The sequence below is a fragment of the Hylobates moloch genome, unplaced genomic scaffold, assembly GCF_009828535.3.
Source record: "Hylobates moloch isolate HMO894 unplaced genomic scaffold, HMol_V3 SCAFFOLD_11, whole genome shotgun sequence".
NCBI classification, from domain to species: domain Eukaryota; kingdom Metazoa; phylum Chordata; class Mammalia; order Primates; family Hylobatidae; genus Hylobates; species Hylobates moloch.
This window is the reverse complement of record NW_026652286.1, coordinates 101788588-101808748: the sequence shown is the minus strand read 5'-3', so window position 1 is coordinate 101808748 and position 20161 is coordinate 101788588. Positions and strand designations below refer to the sequence as shown.

Genomic DNA, 20161 nt, shown 5'->3' with positions numbered 1-20161 from the left:
GATCTTGGGTATTTCTTTTCTTCTGCTGGGTTTGGGTTTGGTTTGTTCTCGTTTCTGTAGTTCCTTGAAGTGTGACCTCAGTTATCTATTTGTGCTCTTTCAGACTTTTTTGATGTAGGCATTTAATACCATGAGCTTTCCTCTTAGCACCACTAGTGCTGTATCCAAAAGGTTTTGATAGGTTGTGTCTCTGTTATCGTTCAGTTCAAAGAATTTTTAAATTTCCATCTTAATTTCATTGTTGACCCAACAATCATTCAGGAACAGATTATTTAATTTCCATGTATTTGCATAGTTTTGAGGGCTCCTTCTGGAGTTGATTTCCAATTTTATTCCACTGTGGTCTGAGAGAGTACATGTTATAATTTCAATTTTCTTAAATTTGTTGAGATTTGTTTTGTGGCCTATCATATGGTCTATCTTGGAGAATGTTCCATATACTGATGAAAAGAATGTATATTCTGCAGTTGTTGGGTAGAATGTTCTGTAAATATCTGTTAAATCCATTTGTTCTAGGGTATAGTTTAAGTCCATTATTTCTTTGTTGACTTTCTGTCTTGACCTATTTAGTCTGTCAGGAGAGTATTGAAGTCCCCCACTATTATTGTGTTGCCATCTGTGTCATTTCTTAGGTCTAGTAGTTATTATTTTACAAATTTGAGAGCTCCAGTGTTAGGTGCATATATATTTAGGATTGTGATATTTTCCTGTTGGACTAGTCCTTTTATCATTATATAATGTCCCTCTTTGTCTTTTTAAACTGTTCTTACATTAAAGTTTGTTTTGTCTCATATAAGAATAGCTACTCCTGCTTGCTTTTGGTGTCACTTTGCATGGAATATCTTTTTCCACCCCTTTACCTTAAGTTTATGTGAGTTCTTGTACTTAGGTGAGTCTCTTGAAGACAGCAGATACTTGGTTGGTGAATTCTTGCCCATTCTGATATTCTGTATCTTTTAGGTGGAGCAGTTAGGCCATTTACAGTCAACGTTAGTATTGAGATATGATGTACTATTCTATTCTTCATGCTAGTTGTTGGCTGAATACCTTATTTGTTAGTTTTTCATTGTGTTACTGTTTCATAGGCCCTGTGAGATTTATGCTTTAAGGAGGTTCTATTTTGGTGTATTTTGAAGTTTTGTTTCAAGATTTAGAACTCCTTTAAGCATTCTTGTAGTGCTAGCTTGGTAGTGGTGAATTCTCTCAACATTTGTTTGTCTGAAAAAACTTTTTTTTTCTTTCATTTATGAAGCTTAGTTTTTCTTGGCTGATAATTGTTTTGTTTCAGGAGGCTAAAGAGAGGCTTCCAGTCCCTTAAGGTTTCTACTGAGAAATCTGCTGTTAATCTCATAGGTTTTCCTTTATAGGTTACCTGATGTTTTTGCCTCATAGCTCTTATGGTTCTTTTCTTTAGAAACCCATAGATGACTATGGGCCTAGGTGATGATCATTTTGTGATGAATTTCCTGGGTGTTCTTTGAGCTTATATTTGGATGTCTGGATCTCAAGCAAGGCCAGGGAAGTTTTCCTCGACTGTTCCCTCAAATATGTTTTCCAAAGCTTTAGATTTCTCTTATTTCTTGGGAATACTAATTATTGTTACGTTTAGTCGTCTGACATTATCCCAAACTTCTTGAAGGCTTTGTTCATTTTTTAGTGTTTTTTCCTTTGTCTTTGTTGGATTGGGTTAATTTGAAAGCCTTGTCTTTGGGTTCTGAAGTTCCTTCTTTTACTTGTTTGAATCTATTGTTGAAACTTTCCAGTCTATTTTGCATTTCTCTAAGTGTGTCTTTCACTTCCAGAAGTTGTGATTTTTTTTTTTTATTTATGTTATTTCTCTGGAGATTTTTTTGTCCATATCTTGTATTATTTCTAAAATTTCTTTAAGTTGGTTTCACCTTTCTCTGGTGCCTCCTTGAGAAGCTTAGTAATCAACCTTCTGGCCGGGCACAGTGGCTCACGCCTTTAAACCCAGCAGTTTGGGATGCTGAGGTGGGCAGATCACCTGAGGTTAGGAGTTTGAGACCAGCCTGGCCAACATGGTGAAGCCCTGTCTCTACTAAAAATACAAAAGTTAGCCAGGCGTGGTAGTGTATGCCTGTAATCCCAGCTACTCGGGAGGCTGAGGTGGGAGAATCACTTGGACCCGGGAGGTGGAGGTTGCAGTGAGCTGAGAACGTGCCACTGCACTCCAACCTGGGTGACAGAGTGAGACTCTGTCTCAAAAAAATTAATAAATAATTAACCTTCTGAATTATTTTTCTTGCAATTCAAAGAGTTTGTTTTTGTTTGGATCCATTGCTGGTGAGCTGTGATCTTTTGGGGGTATTAACCTTGTTTTGTCATCTCAACAGAGTTGTTTTTTCTGGTTCCTTCTCATTTGGGTGGACTATGTCAGAGGAAAGATCTTGGCTTCAAGGTCTGCTGTTCAGATTCTTTTGTCCCACAGAGTGCTCTCTTGATGTGAGGCTCACCCCCTTCCCCTAGGGATGGGGCTTCCTGAGAGCTGGACTGCAGTGATTGTTATTGCCCTCCTGGATCTAGCCACCCAGTGGAGTTACCAGGCTCCAGGCTGGTGCTGGGGAGTGTCTGATGTGATCCATCTTTAGGTCTCTCAGCCATGGATGCCAGCACCTGCCCCAGTGGAGGTAGCAGAGGAGTGAAGTGGGCTCTGTGAGGATCATTGGTTGTTCTGTTTAGCATACTGGGTTTTTTGAGTGCTTGTTATGCTAGCAGTGAAGTTGTCAGGTGGACAGACTCAGGTCCTGTGGTTAGCCAGGATGTTACAGGTCGTGGAATTAGCTGTCATTTTCTCCTTTCTTAGAGCAGTTTTTTAATGAGTTGCTGTAATGGCGTGAGTTGGTTTGCTTCCAGCCAGGCGGTGGCGCTTTCAAGAGCATCAGCTGTGGTAGTATAGAGCGGATACAAGCTTGACTAAGGTCTCCTGGGTAAGTAGTTTGGTTTCTCAGGTGAAGGGTGAGGCCATGGAGTTCCCAAGGGATTATGTCTTTTGTCTTCAGCTACCAGGGCAGGTAGAGAAAGACCATCAGGTGGGGGTAGGGTTAGGCGTATCTGAGCTAGGGTGAGGGTTGCTGCAGGCACTGTGGGGGATGGGGTGTGATTCTCAGGCCATTGGAGTTATGATCTAAGGGGGATTATGACTGCTTCTGCTGCATCATACAGGTTGCTAGGGAAGTTGGGGAAAGCTGGCAGTGACAGGTTTCATCCAGCTCCCATGCAGCCAGGAAGGCCAATCTCACTCCCACTGTCCCCCATCAACAGCACCAAGTTTATATCCAGGCAGCTGGTGAGCAGGGCTGAAATCCTGCCCCAGGCTACAAGCCTCCCTGCTGAGAAAACACGCAGGGCTTTCAGGCTTCACCCCTCCCCATCTACCTTGTCTTCTGTACTCCTATCTGTACTTCCTGTTTGCCTCCCCCATCCAACCTGGATTCTGCCTAGGAAAATTTGCGCTTCATTAAAGTTATTACAAAATTGAGCTGTAACTTTCCTTTTTCCTGTGGTCTGTCCCCAGTTCCACTGGCATCCCTCCCAAAGAACCCCTGTGAGACAGAGTCAGAAATGGCTTCCCTGGGCCTCTCTAGGGACCAGGAAGTGCCCAGGAAAGTGTCTACAGGGCTCTTCCAGCTGCTGCTTCTACTTGTATATTTCACTCAGCTCTCTAAATTCATTTCTGCTCTAGCTAAATCTTTCTTCTATGATCTGGATTTTCAGGTTCCCCAGTGAGGATGTGTGTTCAGAGGCAGACTTTCCCCTTTCATGCTTTGGGCACTCACAGCTTTTCGGCTGTCTCATGGAGTTTGCAGCAGCAAACTGCTTTTTTCCAAGGGTTTGTGAATTCTTTTGGTTTTCCTGGTATGTTCCTGGGATGGTTCTGGGAGCAAAAGTTCATGATGTGGGTCTCCACATGCTGTTCCGTCTGTCCGAGTGGGAACTGCAAGTTAGTCTTGCCTCCTAGCCACCATTTTTCTCCTCTCTTCTTTCCCAATGCATGCGGTCAGTGCTATAGATTTTTCTCTCAGCACTGCTTTCACTGCCTCCCGCAAATTTGGGCAAATTGTATTTTTGTTTTTATTTGGTTCAAAATAGTTAGTAATTTCTCTTGAGATTTCTTCTTTTACTCATGTTTTATTTAGAAGTGTGCCATTTGGTCTCCAAATTTTTTGGTATTTTTCAACTATTTTTTCTATTATTGACTAATAGTTAAATTCCTTGTGGAAATTTTTTCTATTATTGACTAATAGTTTAATTCCTTGTGGTCTCATTACTGAAAAGTGGTCCTGATCCAGACCCCAAGAGAGGGTTCTTGGATCTTGCACAAGAAAGAATTTGGGGAGATAACGTGAAAGCAAGTTTATTAGGAAAATAACGGAATAAAGAATGGTTACTCCATAGGCAGAGCAACAGTGTGGGCCGTTCGTTGGCTATTTTTATGTTATTTCTTGATTGTATGCTAAGTAAGGGTTGGATTATCCATGAGTTTTCTAGGGAAAAAGGGTGGGTAGTTCCCAGAACTGAGGGCTTGTCTCATTTTTAGATCATATAGGGTAACTTCTTGACGTTGTTATCTCATTTGTAAACTGTTGTGGTGCTGGTGGGAGTGTCTTTTCGCATGCTAGTACATTATAATTAGTGTATAATGAGCAGTAAGGATGACTAAAAGTCACTTTCATCACCATCTTGGTTTTGGCGGGTTTTGGCCGGCTTCTTTACCACGTGCTATTTTATCAGCAAAGTCTTTGTGACCTGTATTTTGTACTGACCTGCCTCATCCTGTGACTTAGAATGCCTGACCTCCTCGGAATGCAGCCCAGTAGGTCTCAGCCTCATTTCACTCAGCACCTCTTCAAGATGGAGTCCTTCTGGTTCAAACTTCTCTGACACTCTGAGAGCAGACATATTATGAATTCTATTTTTTAAAAACTTGTTATGGTATGTTTTATGCCCCAGAATGTGTTCCCCAAGATACAGTGACTGTTCCATATGAGCCTCAGAAGCATGTGTAATCCGTTGTTGTTAAGGTATTCTATCAATATCAATTATGTCCAGTTGATCGATGGTACCGTTAAGTCAACTATTTTCTTACTGATTTTCTGTCTACTGGATCTATTCGTTTCTAATAGGGGGGTGTTAAATAATTTCTTATAGAGGGCATTAAATAATTACAAGTATAATTATTTCTCCTTGCAATTTAATCAGTATTTGCCTCACAGTACTTTCATAGTCTGTTTTTAAGCACATAAATATTAAAGATTGTTTTATGTCTTCTTGGAGTATTGGTCCATTTGGCATTACTCAGTGCCCCATTTATCCCTCATAACTTTCTTTGCTCTGAAGTCTGCTCTGACTGAAGTAAATATAGCCATTTTTGCTTTTTAAATTAAAAAATTAGTATGGCATATCTTTATCATTTTATTTTAATCTATCTTATATTTAAAGTTGATTTCTTTTAGACAGTTGGGTCCTGTTTTTGATCCACTCTGACAGTTTGTCTTTTAATTGTTACGTTAGATCACTGATGTTTAAAGTGATTATTGATATAGTTGGATTAATATCTGCCTGTCATTGTTTCTATTTATTGCCCTTGTTCTTTGTCCCTATTTTTGTTTTCCATACTTCGTCTCCTTTTTGTGTGTTTTTTTCCAACTTTATTGTGGTATATATAATTGTCAAATAAAAATTACATATATTTAAGAGGTAGAATGTGATATTTTGATATGTGTATGCGTTGTGCAATGATGACTGCAGCTAAGTTACATATCCATCACCTCACAGTTACCTTTTTTTGCACGTGTGGTGAAAACACTTATGATCGATTCTTTTTGTGTTTTTAATTGAGCAGTTTTTATGTTTCCATTTTCTCTCCTTTCTTAGTGTATCAATTACATTACAAAAAAAATTTTTTTCGGACAAGTGTGGTGGCTCATGCCTGTAATCCCAGCACTTTGGGAGGCCAAGGCGAGCGGATCATGTGGTCAGGAGATCGAGACCATCCTGGCTAACATGGTGAAACCCCGTCTCTACTAAAAATACAAAAAATTAGCCAGGCGTGGTGGTGGGTGCTTGTAGTCCCAGCTACACAGGAGGCTGAGGCAGGAGAATCACTTGAACCTGGGAGGTGGAGGTTGCAGTGAGCCGAGATCAGACCACTGCACACCAGCCTGGGTGACAGAGTGAGACTCCATCTCAAAAAAAGAAAAAAATTTTTTTTTGGTGGTTGTACTACAGTTTGTGATATACATTATAACTAATCCTAGTTCACTTTCAAATAATTATACTGCATCATGGATTGTGCAGGTGCCTTTCATTAAAAATTATTTGTAATTCCTCTCTATCCTTTGTATTATTACTGCCATTCATTTTACATATAGAAATCATACATAAGCATATACGTATACACATACCCCCATACACATATATATGTAATAGACACAGTCAAGTACATTGTTGTTGCTGTTATTTGAACAAACTGTTATCTGTTATATCAATTAAGAATGAGGAACCAAAGTTGCATTTTACATTCACTTATTCTTCTCCATTACTATTCCATTCTTTATGTAGCTACAGGTTTCTGATCTATATCATTTTCTTTTTCTTTAAAGAACTTCTTTTACATTTCTTACAGAGAAGATCTGCTGGCCACAAAGTTTCTCAGTTTTTGTTTGACAAGCTTTATTTCTCTTTCATTTTTGAGGGATAATTTTGCAGAGTACAGAATTCTAGGTTGCTGGGTAGGGGTTATTTTGTTAATACTTAAAACATTTACTCTACTCTCTTCTTGCCTCTGTGGTTTCTGAGAATATGTTATATAATTCCAGTTTTGACCCTCTGTAGGTAAGGTGTTTCCCCCACAAACTCCCAGCTTCTTTCAAGATATTTTCTTTTTATCTTGGATTTTCTGAAGGTTTTTTTTTTTTTTTTTTTTGAGGAGGGTGATGCAATTTATCCTGCTTTATGTTCTCTGAGCTTCCAGGACTGGTGATTTGGTGTCTCGGTCATTATTGCTAGAAATATTGGTTTTGCTCCTTTCTCCATTTCTTCTCCTTCTGGTATTCTCAGTATGTATGTATCATACTTCTTGTAGTTTTCCCACAATTTCTGTTCTGTTCCTTTTCTTCAGTCTTTTCTCTCTTTGCATTTCAGTTTTGGTTGTTTCTATTGTGATATCCTCAAGCTCCAATTCTTTCCTCAGCTGTGTCCAGTGAACTAATCAATCCATCAAAGACATTCATCATTTCTGTTTTTGATCTCTAGCATTTCTTTTTTATTCTTTGTTATGATTTCCAATTCTCTGCTTACATCTGTTCTTGCATATTGTCTACTTTTTCCTTAAAGCTTTTAGCAGATTGATCATGTTCTTTTAAATTATTGGTCTGATAATTCCAACATTCCTGCCATCTTTGACTCTTTTTCTGATGCTTCTTCAGTCTCTTTAAACGGTGTTGTTTTCCTTTTAGTTCACGTTGTAATTTTTTGTTGAAGGTGGACATAAGGTGGGTGAAAGAAGTATTTAAATAGCCCATTAGTAATGTGACGGCAAGGTGTGTGTGTGGGGGGGGGGGGCGGGGGAAGCATTCCATAATCCTGTGATTAGGTCTCAGTCTTCTTGTGAGCTGTGCCACTGAACTGTGAACTTCACACGTGAATCTCAGTCCACAGCCCTCCATCCTGCACCTTTAGGTAGGACAGGATGACTGGAATGGGCTGGAGTTTGGTATTCCTCTTCTCCCCAGTGGGAAGCTCGAAGAAGCTGGAGCTGGATTTTCTTCTTACTCCAGAACATGAGGCTGTGGTAAGAGTTTTTCCTGAGGGCAGACTTTGTTAAAAACATAGTGTTTGGGTATGTTTCGGAAGTTTATTTTCTCCTCTCCCTCTTAAGAGCACAAGGAGATTTTTTTCAGATATTTGCTGTGAGGACCTAGTAGAGCTCACAAAAGTGTGTGGCTCCCGTGACTGGGTTCTCCAGGAGTTTTTAATGCTCAGACTTGTCATCCCGGAGCCTCTAGCAATTTATCAATTATAGATTAAGTTTTCCTACCCTAGCACTGGTTCCTGCAGAGGTTTCTGCCTGTGGATTTCTGCTCTGGGTAAGTTGCAATTCTCTGTATTTACCTGTCTGCCTCTAATTTGGGAGGGGGATAGTGATTTGTTCTGTGACCCCACTTCTGTAATAGATTTAAGAAAGATCTGTTGATTTTCACTTTGTTCAGCTTCTTACTTGTTAAGGAGCAACTTCTGAGCTCCTTACATAGCAGACCAGTAACCAGAAGTCCAGATTACTTTGTAACTAGACAGACATTGATCATTTCCGAAATGGAACTGTATCACAAATGTATTTTTGTATGGCCTGTCATTTCCATGTGGTACTTGGAAACACAAAACCAAATGAACTAGAAATTGAGCTGGCAGAACAAATAAAAAGTGTGTAACAATATATTTTAATACCTCTTTTAAATATATATTTTAAATACCTCTGTGGGAAGAATGCCTGAAGCAAATAAGACCAACACATTTCTTTTTTTAGTGATTCATATTCTGAAGTTATTTATTTTTTTCTACCTTAACTACTTATTACTTATTCCTCCTAACTACAACTTTGTACCCATTGACCAACATCTCTTCACTTTCCGTATCCTCAGCTCACGGTAACCACCATTCAATTCTGCTTCTATGAATTCAGTTGATTCAGATTCTACATTTGAGACCATGTGGTATTTGTCTTTTCTTGCCAGGCTTATTTTATTGCATGTAATGTCCTCCAGATTTATCGTGTTGTTGCAAATGACAGGATTTCCTTTAAGGCTGAATAGTATTCCATTGTGTATGTCTACCATATTTGTTTTTATCTACTGACCCATTGATGGACACTTAAGTTGATTCCATACCTTGGCTATTGTAAATAAGGCTGCAGCGAACCAAGGAGAGCAGATATCTTTTTGACATACTGATTTCAAGTTCTTAGGATATATATCTAGATGTGGGATTACTGAATCATACAGTAATTCTATTTTTAGTTTTTTGAGGAGCCTCCATATAGTTTTCCAAAATGGCTGTACCAATTTATATTTCCAACAAAAGCATACGGGGATTCCCTTGTTTCCTTTTCTCTACAGCTTTGCTGACACCATCTTTTGTCTTTTTGATAATAGCCATTTTGACAGATGCAAGATGATATCTCATTGTGGTATTAATTTGCACTTCCCTAAAGACTAGTGATATTGAGCATTTTTTCATAATATCTGTTGACCATTTGTATGTTATCTTTTGAGAAATGTCTGTTCAGTGCTTTTGCCCATTGGTTAATTGGGTTATTTTTTTTTTTTTTTTCTGTAGAGTTCTTTGAATTTTTAAAATATATTTCAGATATTAACCCCTTATAAGATGTATTTTTTCCCAATCTGTGGAGGTTTTCTTTGCTCTGATAATCATTTTCTTTGCTGTGCAGAAGCTTTTTAGTTTCATATAATCCCATTCAAGACCAACTAATTTCTTTTTGAGGTCTTTTAAGCAGAAAGTTCAATATTGTGTAATAAACCATTTAATAAATAACATCAGTATACATTCAAGGAATTTTCTTGATTGTAACTCACTGAGTGTTACAGCTCTCAAAGGCCTACTAAGTAGGTTACAGCACTCAAAAGGCTAATAGTTCCATCAAATAATTTGATTAAACACACAGTTATACTGTAGTTTGATGTTATATGTTATAGTAATATACAATATACTCAGCAGAAAGGTTGGCAAAAATATGAATATCTTTTTTTATAAAAGAAGAAATAAAAATGACTGAGAAATATGAAATTGTGTTTAGCTTCATTAAGTCAATTAAAGGCAAACAAAAGAAGATAGTTTTTCACCTACTGGAGAATTTTTAAGTCATTATTTTTTGTATTTGTGAGGATGCATTTGAAATAGACCCAAGCAGTAAAAATTGGTACAACCTGCCAACTTTCAGGAATTTTGTATGTATTTATTTTAACTTTTCATTTCACAATGATTTTAGACTCACAGAAATGCTGTAAAAATAGTACAGAAATATCCTATTTACCCTTAACCTAGTTTCTGCTAATGTCACATTTTTAGGAATTAATGCTGAGAAAGTATAAGACATTGCAACATAAACTTAAATACAAATGTGTTATTTATAATCTTATCAATTATTGTACTGTCATCTTAGAACTCCCAAATCTATCAGTTTGGAAGTTTAAACACCTTTTTCAAAATCAGTCTTTATTAGTGGAGGCATTGTTCTAGTGTCTGGGCATGTTAACAATTTAACCAAACTAATATTTGCCTGTTATACTCCATGCATGATAGATACATGAGCAATATAGCATGCCAAAGTTATTTTTATTCCAGACAGCTTTAACAGTGAGAAAAATACCAATAGTGATAGCTAATATTTAATTAATGGTTTCCAGGGAGTCTGTTAAGCACCTTATGTGGATTATTTCACTTACTCTTCTGACAACCCTGGTTACTATTAGCCGCCCCATTTTACAGATGAGGAAACTGTGGAATAGTTATCTATGGTCAAGTGACTAGCATGTAGCCTAGGGTAGTATAAATTCAGATCTTGCATTCTCAATTACTGGCTGCTGTTCTCATTCTTTCTTTTTTTCTTCTCTCTTCCCTCTGTTTCACACTTATGTAGCTCTAGAAATCTATTATGTAAGACAAGGAGAAAATGATATTCCAACTAGCAAAGATTACCTTATAATACACCAGAACACTCTCTATTTCCTAAAGAGTGTTGACTGAAAAAGGATTAGAAGCAAAGCCAATTTCTCTTCTACAAGCACCAGGCACCAAAAAATGTAGGACTACATTTCAGTGATTTTGACCAGTTCTTCAAAAGGAGTAATAAATGTGAGCCTACCAAATTGCAGATCATTTCTCTCCTCACCTTTAATACCATGGAATAATTGTACACATGCTTGGAGTTGAAGCCTAATACATCTTCTCATGAAAAGGAGCAGAAAAACAAAACATACGTGAATGATCACCAGGGCATGCTGAATTATTCCAAAATAATAATGTTGAATTTAAGATTTTATTCTCCAAAGCTGAAGCTGATGATTCAGCCAATATGGAAAGCAACCTTTGATCTCTAAAGATATATTAACTTTTAGCTGACTGAAACCCTGATGCACTAAAAAGTAATTGCTAAGAATGTTCTTTTGTCTTTTGAGTTGTTGAGCATTGGTGTCTGGTTGCTTGTTCTGCTAAATATCCTGAGAATTTGTTTGGAAACCTTGTTTTCTACTTTTGGTAGTTTCAGCCCAGAGTAAGTTCTCCAAATTAATAAAGAGTAGTAATAGTTAGCATGTATTGAGCAATTTCTATCTGCCTACTACTAAGCACTTTACATTCATTTATTTGATTTAATTCTTAAATAACCAGGATTCACAATTGGTACATTGTGGTCCTAGAGCCAAGCTATTAGCTGTGTATTTATTTCAGGAGTTGGTAAATCTAAATATATTCAGCATCTGTATAGGTAATGTTAGTTAAGGAAAATGGCTGGGTGTGGTAATGACATTGGCAAACTTGTGCTTGCTGTGCTATACCTAAATGTTTTCAAATGCAGTTTTTAAAAACACTGTAGGCCAAACCCAAATCAGAAGATACAATGGATAAATTTGAAATACTATGGGTGATGGCTGTAAGTCCTTCTTGTTCAGATGAAAATTTAAATTATTTTATTGGATACTTATTTTCATACTTGTTCTTCACATACCTATGTGAAAATTTCAGCAAACTACCTAATCTGTGATTATATTCATAAAGAAAGAAATAGAGTTTTATGTTCCTTCTTTTTGATAAGATACTGCAAATTGAGGGGACAGTCTCAGACTTGGATCCAGCGTTTTACAATACATGTCAATTATAAAGATTATTTTTCCAACATATTAGTAAACAAAAATATTCTAGAAGTCAATACATAAAAGTCATTGTAATAGAAAAAATGAACAGGATTTTGGTAGTAATAGGCAATTCATACAAAAAGAAATCTTAATAACAAATGAAAAGATGCTAAGCTTCACTCATAATCAAGGGAATGTAAATTGAGAGAAGATACCATTTCATCTCTATCTGGTTAGCAGTGCTGTAAATTCTGATGATGCCAAGAATTGCAAGGATTTGGGGACAGTAGGAACTCATATACTACTGTTGGGTGAATAAATTGGTGTTACCACTTTGGAGACCAGTTTGGCAAATTTGAAATAAAATGATGCTTGTACATCATAACTTGGCAGTTCCCAAGAATGTTTTGGGTAGAAGGTAGTGATAGAACTGAGAAAATAAAGGAGTTTACTTGAGCAAAGCATCAAAGAAAGAGCCAACATGACAGGAAGAACAAACAGCACTTACAGAATCATGAAGGCAAGGAAAGGAACATTCAGCTCATGAGTTGAATACATGCAAATCATTCAATATAACTGGAAGCCAAGAAAGGGCATGGAGGAATAGCCAGTGAGATCAGTCTGGAAATTTAGACAGGGTCCAGATGATAAAAGCTGTGAAATGTGGGGATAGTTTGGGTTTAATCCTGTAGACCAGTGGCCCTCAATTCAGGCTGATCATCAGAATTAACTGGATCCCTTTCCAGACTTAGTGAATTAGCATCTCTTAGAATAGGGACCAGGACACTGTTCTTCAAAAGTCTCAGTCACATTGCTCCTCTGCCTTTCAGCCAAGGTCAAGTGTAGAAGTCTTGACCACATCTATTATTTCATTCTTAGAACCCTCTGAAAGAGGGAGCTGGTAATGGCTTTTTGTCTATGTTGTGGAGGATTACAGTCCAAAGTGGGATTATGCAAGTTTATCATGTTAGTTTTTGATACACTTGTGATTAGAAATCAGCACCCTCTCATGAGATGATACCCTCTGTTTCTGCTCCAGTTGTCTGGGGCAGATAGAGGAACTTGTTACTCTGAAGGCTTTTTCTTTCAGACCCTTCAGATTTTTATGAGCCGAAAGGCTCTACATAAAATTAAATTAAATTGCAAAACTATATGCTATACAGTCGGGATGTGCTCATCATTACTCACAGGAGCTTTTGAAGGACTTGTTGTTGTTGCATTGTGAGCTGATAAACTCTGTATTTTGTAGTTGGGGGTGCAGGGGAGGAGTTCCAAGGCAAGGCGCATTAGCAATATTTCCGGTAAGAGATGATGATGGTCCTTACTGAAGCTTGGGCTATAGGACTGAACAAGAAGTGATAGATTCAAGAGAAGATTGGAAGATAGTATCTAATAAATACCCTTTATGAGTGTAATTTTAAAAAATGAGCTTGTGAGATTGGGCAAAGAAAGGAAGAAGCCTGAGAGGCAGGGAGAGCTGAGGTTTCTAGATGCTGTATGAATATCAAATGTTTATAGAGGACGACTTCAGTAGTTTTGGTTTTTTAGTATATTTCCGATCTCAGTCACAGAAAATGTTGGTAGTAACAAATCAAAAACCTGATTTTATTTTTCTTTAATTTCAGTTAATATTCTCCTACCCAAAGTGATTTTATGGTTTTTTTCATTTTGGTAGATTTAAGATCACATGTTATCTTAACCATTTAGCAGTTATTGTTCTGAAAGTGAGGCAGTGGATTTTGACCAGCAGTAGGAAGAGGGATGGTGGAGAGTTCTATCTTATTTTCAATTATTGGCCTTTTAATGTAATGTAACTCATTAGAGTGTTTCACAGTTTTAGCTATTAACTATCAAGTTAGTAGAAACTTCTCATTAGAAACTATAAAATCTCATGAATAAAATAACATTATAGAATAAGGCCTGATTCATAAGTATTTCCCAATAGAGGTGAATTATGAGAGTTTCTTTTTTTTACCAATAGGGAAAAAGTTGGATTGTTAAAAGAAGTTATGAAGATTTTCGGGTACTTGATAAACATCTTCATCTATGTATTTATGACCGAAGATTTTCCCAGCTCTCAGAACTTCCCCGTTCTGACACCCTGAAGGACAGTCCAGAGGTAAGCATTTAATACATTTAGTACAGAGGTAATCACTATATATGAGTTTGCAGAAGTTTTCGTCTGTATACCAAACAAAAGCTTATACTGAACACTCAGGATGATTCCTGGGACTACTTGCCTATTTCATAACTGAAAAGTTAGTAATGTTAAATACTCATAACAATATATAAATAAGCAATATATATGAGCAAAACATTCTCCAGAGAGCACATAAAAATGGAAGCAAAAATATGGAAAAACATTGCCTTTCATGATCAAACGGATCCATATTAACAGTGTTGAGTAGTTTATGACAGCATGCTGTGTGTATGCACCTACCTTCACCCCTGCAAAAAAATGTCTAGTAAAAACATAAAAGATTTCTAAACAGAGATTCTTTATAGCATCATTAAACCAAAAGTACCATCGGAAATCAAAAATTGTAAGGAATCTTTAAAAGTAGATGGGATAAGGTTTATGGGGAAAAGTAAATATAGCCTAAACATGTAAGTGCAACAAGACTGCAAAACACAAGGAAACTAGAAAGTTTACACATAGAAACTGAATAAATAAAATAACTGAGAGGTACAAACTAGGCTTTTCGAAGGATGATTACTATCCTCTGAGAGAAAGTGAAGCTGTCACATCCATGAAATGGATTTAAATAAACTAAAATCAGAGATGTCGTAAATGAATATAGGATCATTTAAATTAATTTAGTAAGAGCAAACCTGAATAACTGGACTCCATACAGAATGTACCCAGCTGAAGAGAAAGTCCCGGGAGTTGAATGATCAAGCCAAGTCATTTATAAGAATACAACCCCTGGAAGGGACAGAAAGTTAAGCTGTGAGAGAACAGTTGGGAGTCATGGAGAATAGGTCCAGAGAGGATTCTGCTGATGGGAGTTATAGGAGGAGAGAGTGGATGCAAGGAAATAATTAAAAATGGTGTAAGCCACTCCCCTCACCAGATCTAAATAAAGCAGTGTTCTGAGATTCAGTGAGTTCATTAAGTGCTGAAATATAACGGACACTGCAGCAGGGTCTCAGGAGTGGCTTAAAACACAGATCTCTTTGTACCATAGAAAATCTGAAAGTCCCTTTATCTGCAGTTCCCATTTCTGCTTCATTTCATTTTTTTTCTGTTTCATTTTTTTCTCTCAGATTATCCTAAAACATGGCCACTACCAAGAGGTCCCAGGTTTTTATCCCCTTTTAAGAGAGCAGCCAGACTGAGCTAGAATCTGCATCACAATTCCTAATTCCTGGATTGACTCTTGATTGGTCCAACTAATATTGGGGCATATTCCTGGACCAATCAGCTGAACCATGGTGTAGGATCATGTATGAACATGGCTGCTCCTGCCACAGCCATGTGCATGGAAGATTACAGTGAGTTTTGGGGAAAAGGGTTTCCGAGTAGTAGGGGGAAATTTAGGCAGAAAAGCCAAATGTGGATCTGCTATAGTTATCTTTGTGCATATTCAGTACAAAAATAGAAAGTGACAAAATTAGAAACCATGGAATAGTATGATCGCTGATGATAAGGGGCTAGAAGTTGAAGCTCTGCATGAGACGGGCTGAGTTGCTATGTAAGTCCCCATAGTGCTACTGGTAAGTTTCGGTGAAGAATCCTCTGTAACTATTAAAATGCCTAAACATCTATAGATTTTTTTTCTTCCAGAAACCATCCAGTGTTCCCTGCTGGAGAGCATAGCGTCTTTCCTCAGAGTTACACTGATCTTTCTCTTTTCAGTCGGTCACTCAGATGCTTATGGCTTACCTGTCACGCCTTTCAGCTATCGCTGGCAACAAGATCAACTGTGGGCCCGCCCTTACCTGGATGGAGGTATTTCCTAATTCACTTTTCATGAAAAATGTATATTTAAATTATCTACTTAAGAAATTTGATATTAACATAATTTTGATATCTATTGAGCTTCAGGAATCAAAGAAATGAAGTATATTCTCAGCGTCTGGGAGGATAGATACGTGAGACGGGAAATTTTTTTCATCTCAAATCTTTCTTTGATAATCTTGGAAACTAATCTTAATATATTTTATGAATTTCAGTGATACCTGTTATTTTGGTGTTTAGTATACTAATGTATATATTCAGCAAGGTGTACTTTTTTTAGTTGACTTAGTAATTGAAAATATTTTTTAGTTATTAGCAAGGGACAACTTTTTAAAGGGTCCTTTTTAAGAGTAAGTGTTGAGTGAAACATTATTCAGTAAATAGATTACATATTTATTCTTAATGTGCATATGTAGAGTTATATTGTTTTCTCCTCCCACTGGAAATTGGGAATGCAAGATGGAAAGTGGGAAGAATATAGAACTATGGGTCAACCTGCATTGAGATCTTGGAAAAAGTATTGAATCTCTTGTAAATTACATAGCCTCTTTCATCGTTAGCATCCTCACCTTTAAATGATGATAAGTGTTTTTTTTAGAGTTATGAGGATTAAATTAAACCGTATATTTACAGGCACAGCACAATGACTAGCATATTGTAACTACCCAGTAAATGGTAGGTTTTTTTTTTTTTTTAAGACTCTTTGGGTTATTGTATCTCTAAATTAAAATGAATTTCCTTTATAGATAGTCAAAGAAGCATTTGCAAGTCCAGTGTCTTTCTCTCATAGTACATTTTCTTTGTGATAGATTGATAATAAGGGAAATCACCTTTTGGTTCATGAGGAGTCATCCATCAACACTCCTGCTGTCGGTGCTGCCCATGTTATCAAGAGGTACACTGCCCGGGCCCCTGACGAACTGACCTTAGAGGTAAATAGCTAAAGAGGTTGGTTGTTACTTGGTTCCTGCTACCTTTCTGGCCTCATCTTTGACTGTTCTTAACCATTTCCTTAATTAAAAAAAAAAATGAAAAGCACCAGGTTTTTCCATAGTCCTTTATCTTTAAGCCTGTAATATCTTCTATTTTTGTTTAAGTGACAGTACTCATCCTTGAAAACTGAGGTTAAATGTCTCTCCTGTTTTGTCTGGGAAGTCATTCTTTTTTTTTTTTTTTTTTTTTTTTTGAGGCAGAGTCTCGCTCTGTCGCCCAGGCTGGAGTGCAGTGGCGCAATCTCGGCTCACTGCAAGCTCCGCCTCCTGGGTTCACACCATTCTCCTGCCTCAGCCTCTCAAGTAGCTAGGACTACAGGTGCCCACCATCACACTCAGCTAATTTTTTGTATTTTTAGTAGAGATGGGGTTTCACCGTGGTCTCGATCTCCTGATCTCATGATCCGCCCGCCTTGGCCTCCCAAAGTGCTGGGATTACAGGCGTGAGCCACCGCTCTCGGCCTGGGAAGTCATTCTTGATCCCCCTTCCCTCACTCCATGCAAATACATACCCCCCCAAAACCTGAATTGAATGTCATTCTGAACTGTGCTCATGGCTTATTGCTGACATATCACTTATTATATTTAATCATGATTGTTCTCCTCTTTATCTCAGTGAGCTTCTTGAAAGGAAGGTCTGTCTTTTTGTGTTTTTGTACCTAAAAACAATACCCAGTGATACATTTTTTTTCACATATTGTTGAAAGATTGAGTTAAAGAACAGATAAAAGGTGAAATGAACACATCTTGCTATGAGATATAAAAGGAGGGGAATTAAATTTTTTCCTCTAAAAATATATATTGGCTAATGAGAGAAAAAAATGCTGACAGTTATTAAATTTAAGAAATAACAGTATAACTTTTTACTGCATAGAATCTGAACTGTTTTCAAACTTTTAGGTTCTGTAAGAAAGAAATGTAGGTCTTGGAATGATGATGTTAGCATATATGGCTTTATGAAATGGCTTATACATGATATGAAAGATTAGCTGTGAATATACAAAAGAAATATTCCTAAAGCTCTATTGTATATGTTAGTAACATTGCTCTGAAGTTCTTAACTATGTTTTATTGTAGATATCAGTATTTCTTTTTGATAGAAGAATATAACTTCCGTTGAATATATTATTAAAAACTATTGTAATTTTTCTATTTATGATTTTATATGAGTTTAAACTCAGTAGTTTTTCTTTTACAGTGAAGAAAGTTAGCTCTTTAGTGGATATAATTATATTTTACTATCTACTGAAAGAAGTGTAGTTGTCATCAAATTTTATACTTCCTAAGAATAACCCATCCTAGGCCCTTTTCTGTATGATTAAATAAGATATGTCAAGAGCTCAGTGCAATGCCTGGCACATGGTAAGCACTCACTAAATGTAATATTAAGGGAATCTGTTACTGTTTCTAAACATGAATATTTAAAATTATCTTTTACAAGTGAATCTGATCACTCTCAGTGACAGCAGTAACAGTATTTTAACAGAAGTGATGATAATGGTGTGATGCCTAGCATTAAAATCTTATGCTATGAATCTGGCTTTCTCAAGTTACTGCACATGTGTTAGTTGAATCAGTCTTTGTGCTGCTTAACTTTTTGTAGACCTCTCTTTAACAAATCATAAGATAATTAAATGATTTTAAAAAAGAAGTGGTACTTTTTTTGGAAATTACTGGCCAGAGCATGAATAGTACTTTACCTTTTCATACAGTTCAGATTTAAATTCTAGGTATAACAAATGATTTAAAATTTAACTAAAACCATTTTGCTTAAAATTTTGATTCTCCTAGGTGGGAGACATTGTGTCTGTTATTGACATGCCCCCAAAAGTGTTAAGCACATGGTGGAGAGGCAAGCACGGATTCCAGGTAGGCAACAACAAATCAGGTGTGGGAAAATTCAAAAAAACCTTTTCTTCGTGTTTCAGTAATACTTTTGTTTACATGTACTGGTAATGGACTTTGTCATCAGAAATTTTGTCTGCAACGATAGAAAATGCAGATAGTAATGATATTAGATTTAGATTTCCTTTTCTAATTACTATTTTGGTTGTTTCTTATCTCCTTTTTCATCTTTAAATGGTGGCGTAGCCAAAATGTGAATAGCGTCTCAGACTTCATGGCCACTTTTAGGTTACAAGGCTTGTGGAGTGACCTTGCTTTTAATACAGGTTTTTAATCGTGATTCACATATATTTCCTCTCTGGAATTAAGTCAGTTTGATTAATATTTCTCTATAAAAAGGCATTGTAACTGTTATGTAAACTTACTTTTAATTACAGAATAACAGAATCTAAAGCAATCTCATTTCTTTTTCTATATTCAGTAGTCCCTTATCTACCGTTTCCCTTTCCATGGTTTCAGTTACCTGAGGTTAACCAAGGTTCGAAAACATTAAATGGATAATTCCAGAAATAAATAATTCATAAGTTTTAAACTGCGTGCTCTTCTGAGTAGTGTGATAAAATCTCTCCCTGTCCCACCCAGGGCGTGAATCATCCCTTGGTCCAGCATATCCACACTGTAGATGCTGCCTGCCCCATTAGTCATTCAGTAGCCCTCTCAGTTATCAGGTTGACTGTTGAAGTATTGAGGTGCTGTGTTCAAGTAACCCTTATTTGACTTAATTGTTTTACTGGATTATTGGTTATTGTAATGAATTTCTTACTGTGCCTAATTTATAAATTAAACTTTATCATATGTATGCATGTATAGGAAAAAGTATCCTAGGGTTTGGTACTATCTGTGATTTCAGGCATTCACTGAGTGGTCTTGGAACATATTTCCCGCAGATAAGGAGGGACTACTTTATGGCTAAACAGTTTGAGACCTGATAATGACATCTGTTAGACTGACTTAGCAACTAATTTTTATGAGGAGTCTCTGAAAATGCCTTAAAGTTGTATCCTTAATATATAGTGGCTTTTTGTGGTCTACTTATACAAGTGTTACTAAATACTACATAAATAAAATGCCCATGCTATATTGTTAGAAATTTGATAAGCATTGTATAAATACTTTGAGTTCTAACTACATATTAAATAAAAATGAATTATTAGCTTTTTATAAAATATATTTTTTATTAAAACATAATAATACAATTTAAAACATTATAAGATGATGGATAAGAGTGTGGGCTCTGGCTCCAGATTGTCTGAGTTTTAATCCTATGTTATCTCGGACAAATTATTTAATTCTCTGTGTCTCAGTTTCCTCATTTGTAAAATGGGGATTATGGGACTATTGTTTATCTCACATGGTTATCTTGAAGATTAAATATGTGAGAATAAAAATAGAACATACTTAGTTAGACCAAGTCT

The 20161-nt window shown here is 36.6% G+C and overlaps 1 protein-coding gene across 4 annotated transcripts in view; it reads left to right on the top strand.

Annotated features, from left to right (window-relative positions):
- The window catches only part of ARHGAP32 (Rho GTPase activating protein 32), a 309513-nt gene that overhangs the window by 196270 nt on the left and 93082 nt on the right, over nt 1-20161 (top strand). For 3 of the 4 annotated variants that reach the window (XM_032167875.3, XM_032167877.3, XM_058447061.1), the window contains 4 exons: nt 13870-14007; nt 15748-15840; nt 16659-16781; nt 18633-18710. In XM_032167875.3, the coding sequence (XP_032023766.1) occupies nt 13870-14007; nt 15748-15840; nt 16659-16781; nt 18633-18710 (432 nt within the window). Of the gene's footprint in view, nt 1-4917; nt 4954-13869; nt 14008-15747; nt 15841-16658; nt 16782-18632; nt 18711-20161 lie in introns of those variants that run through there. The other variant, XM_058447062.1, reaches the window with a different exon arrangement.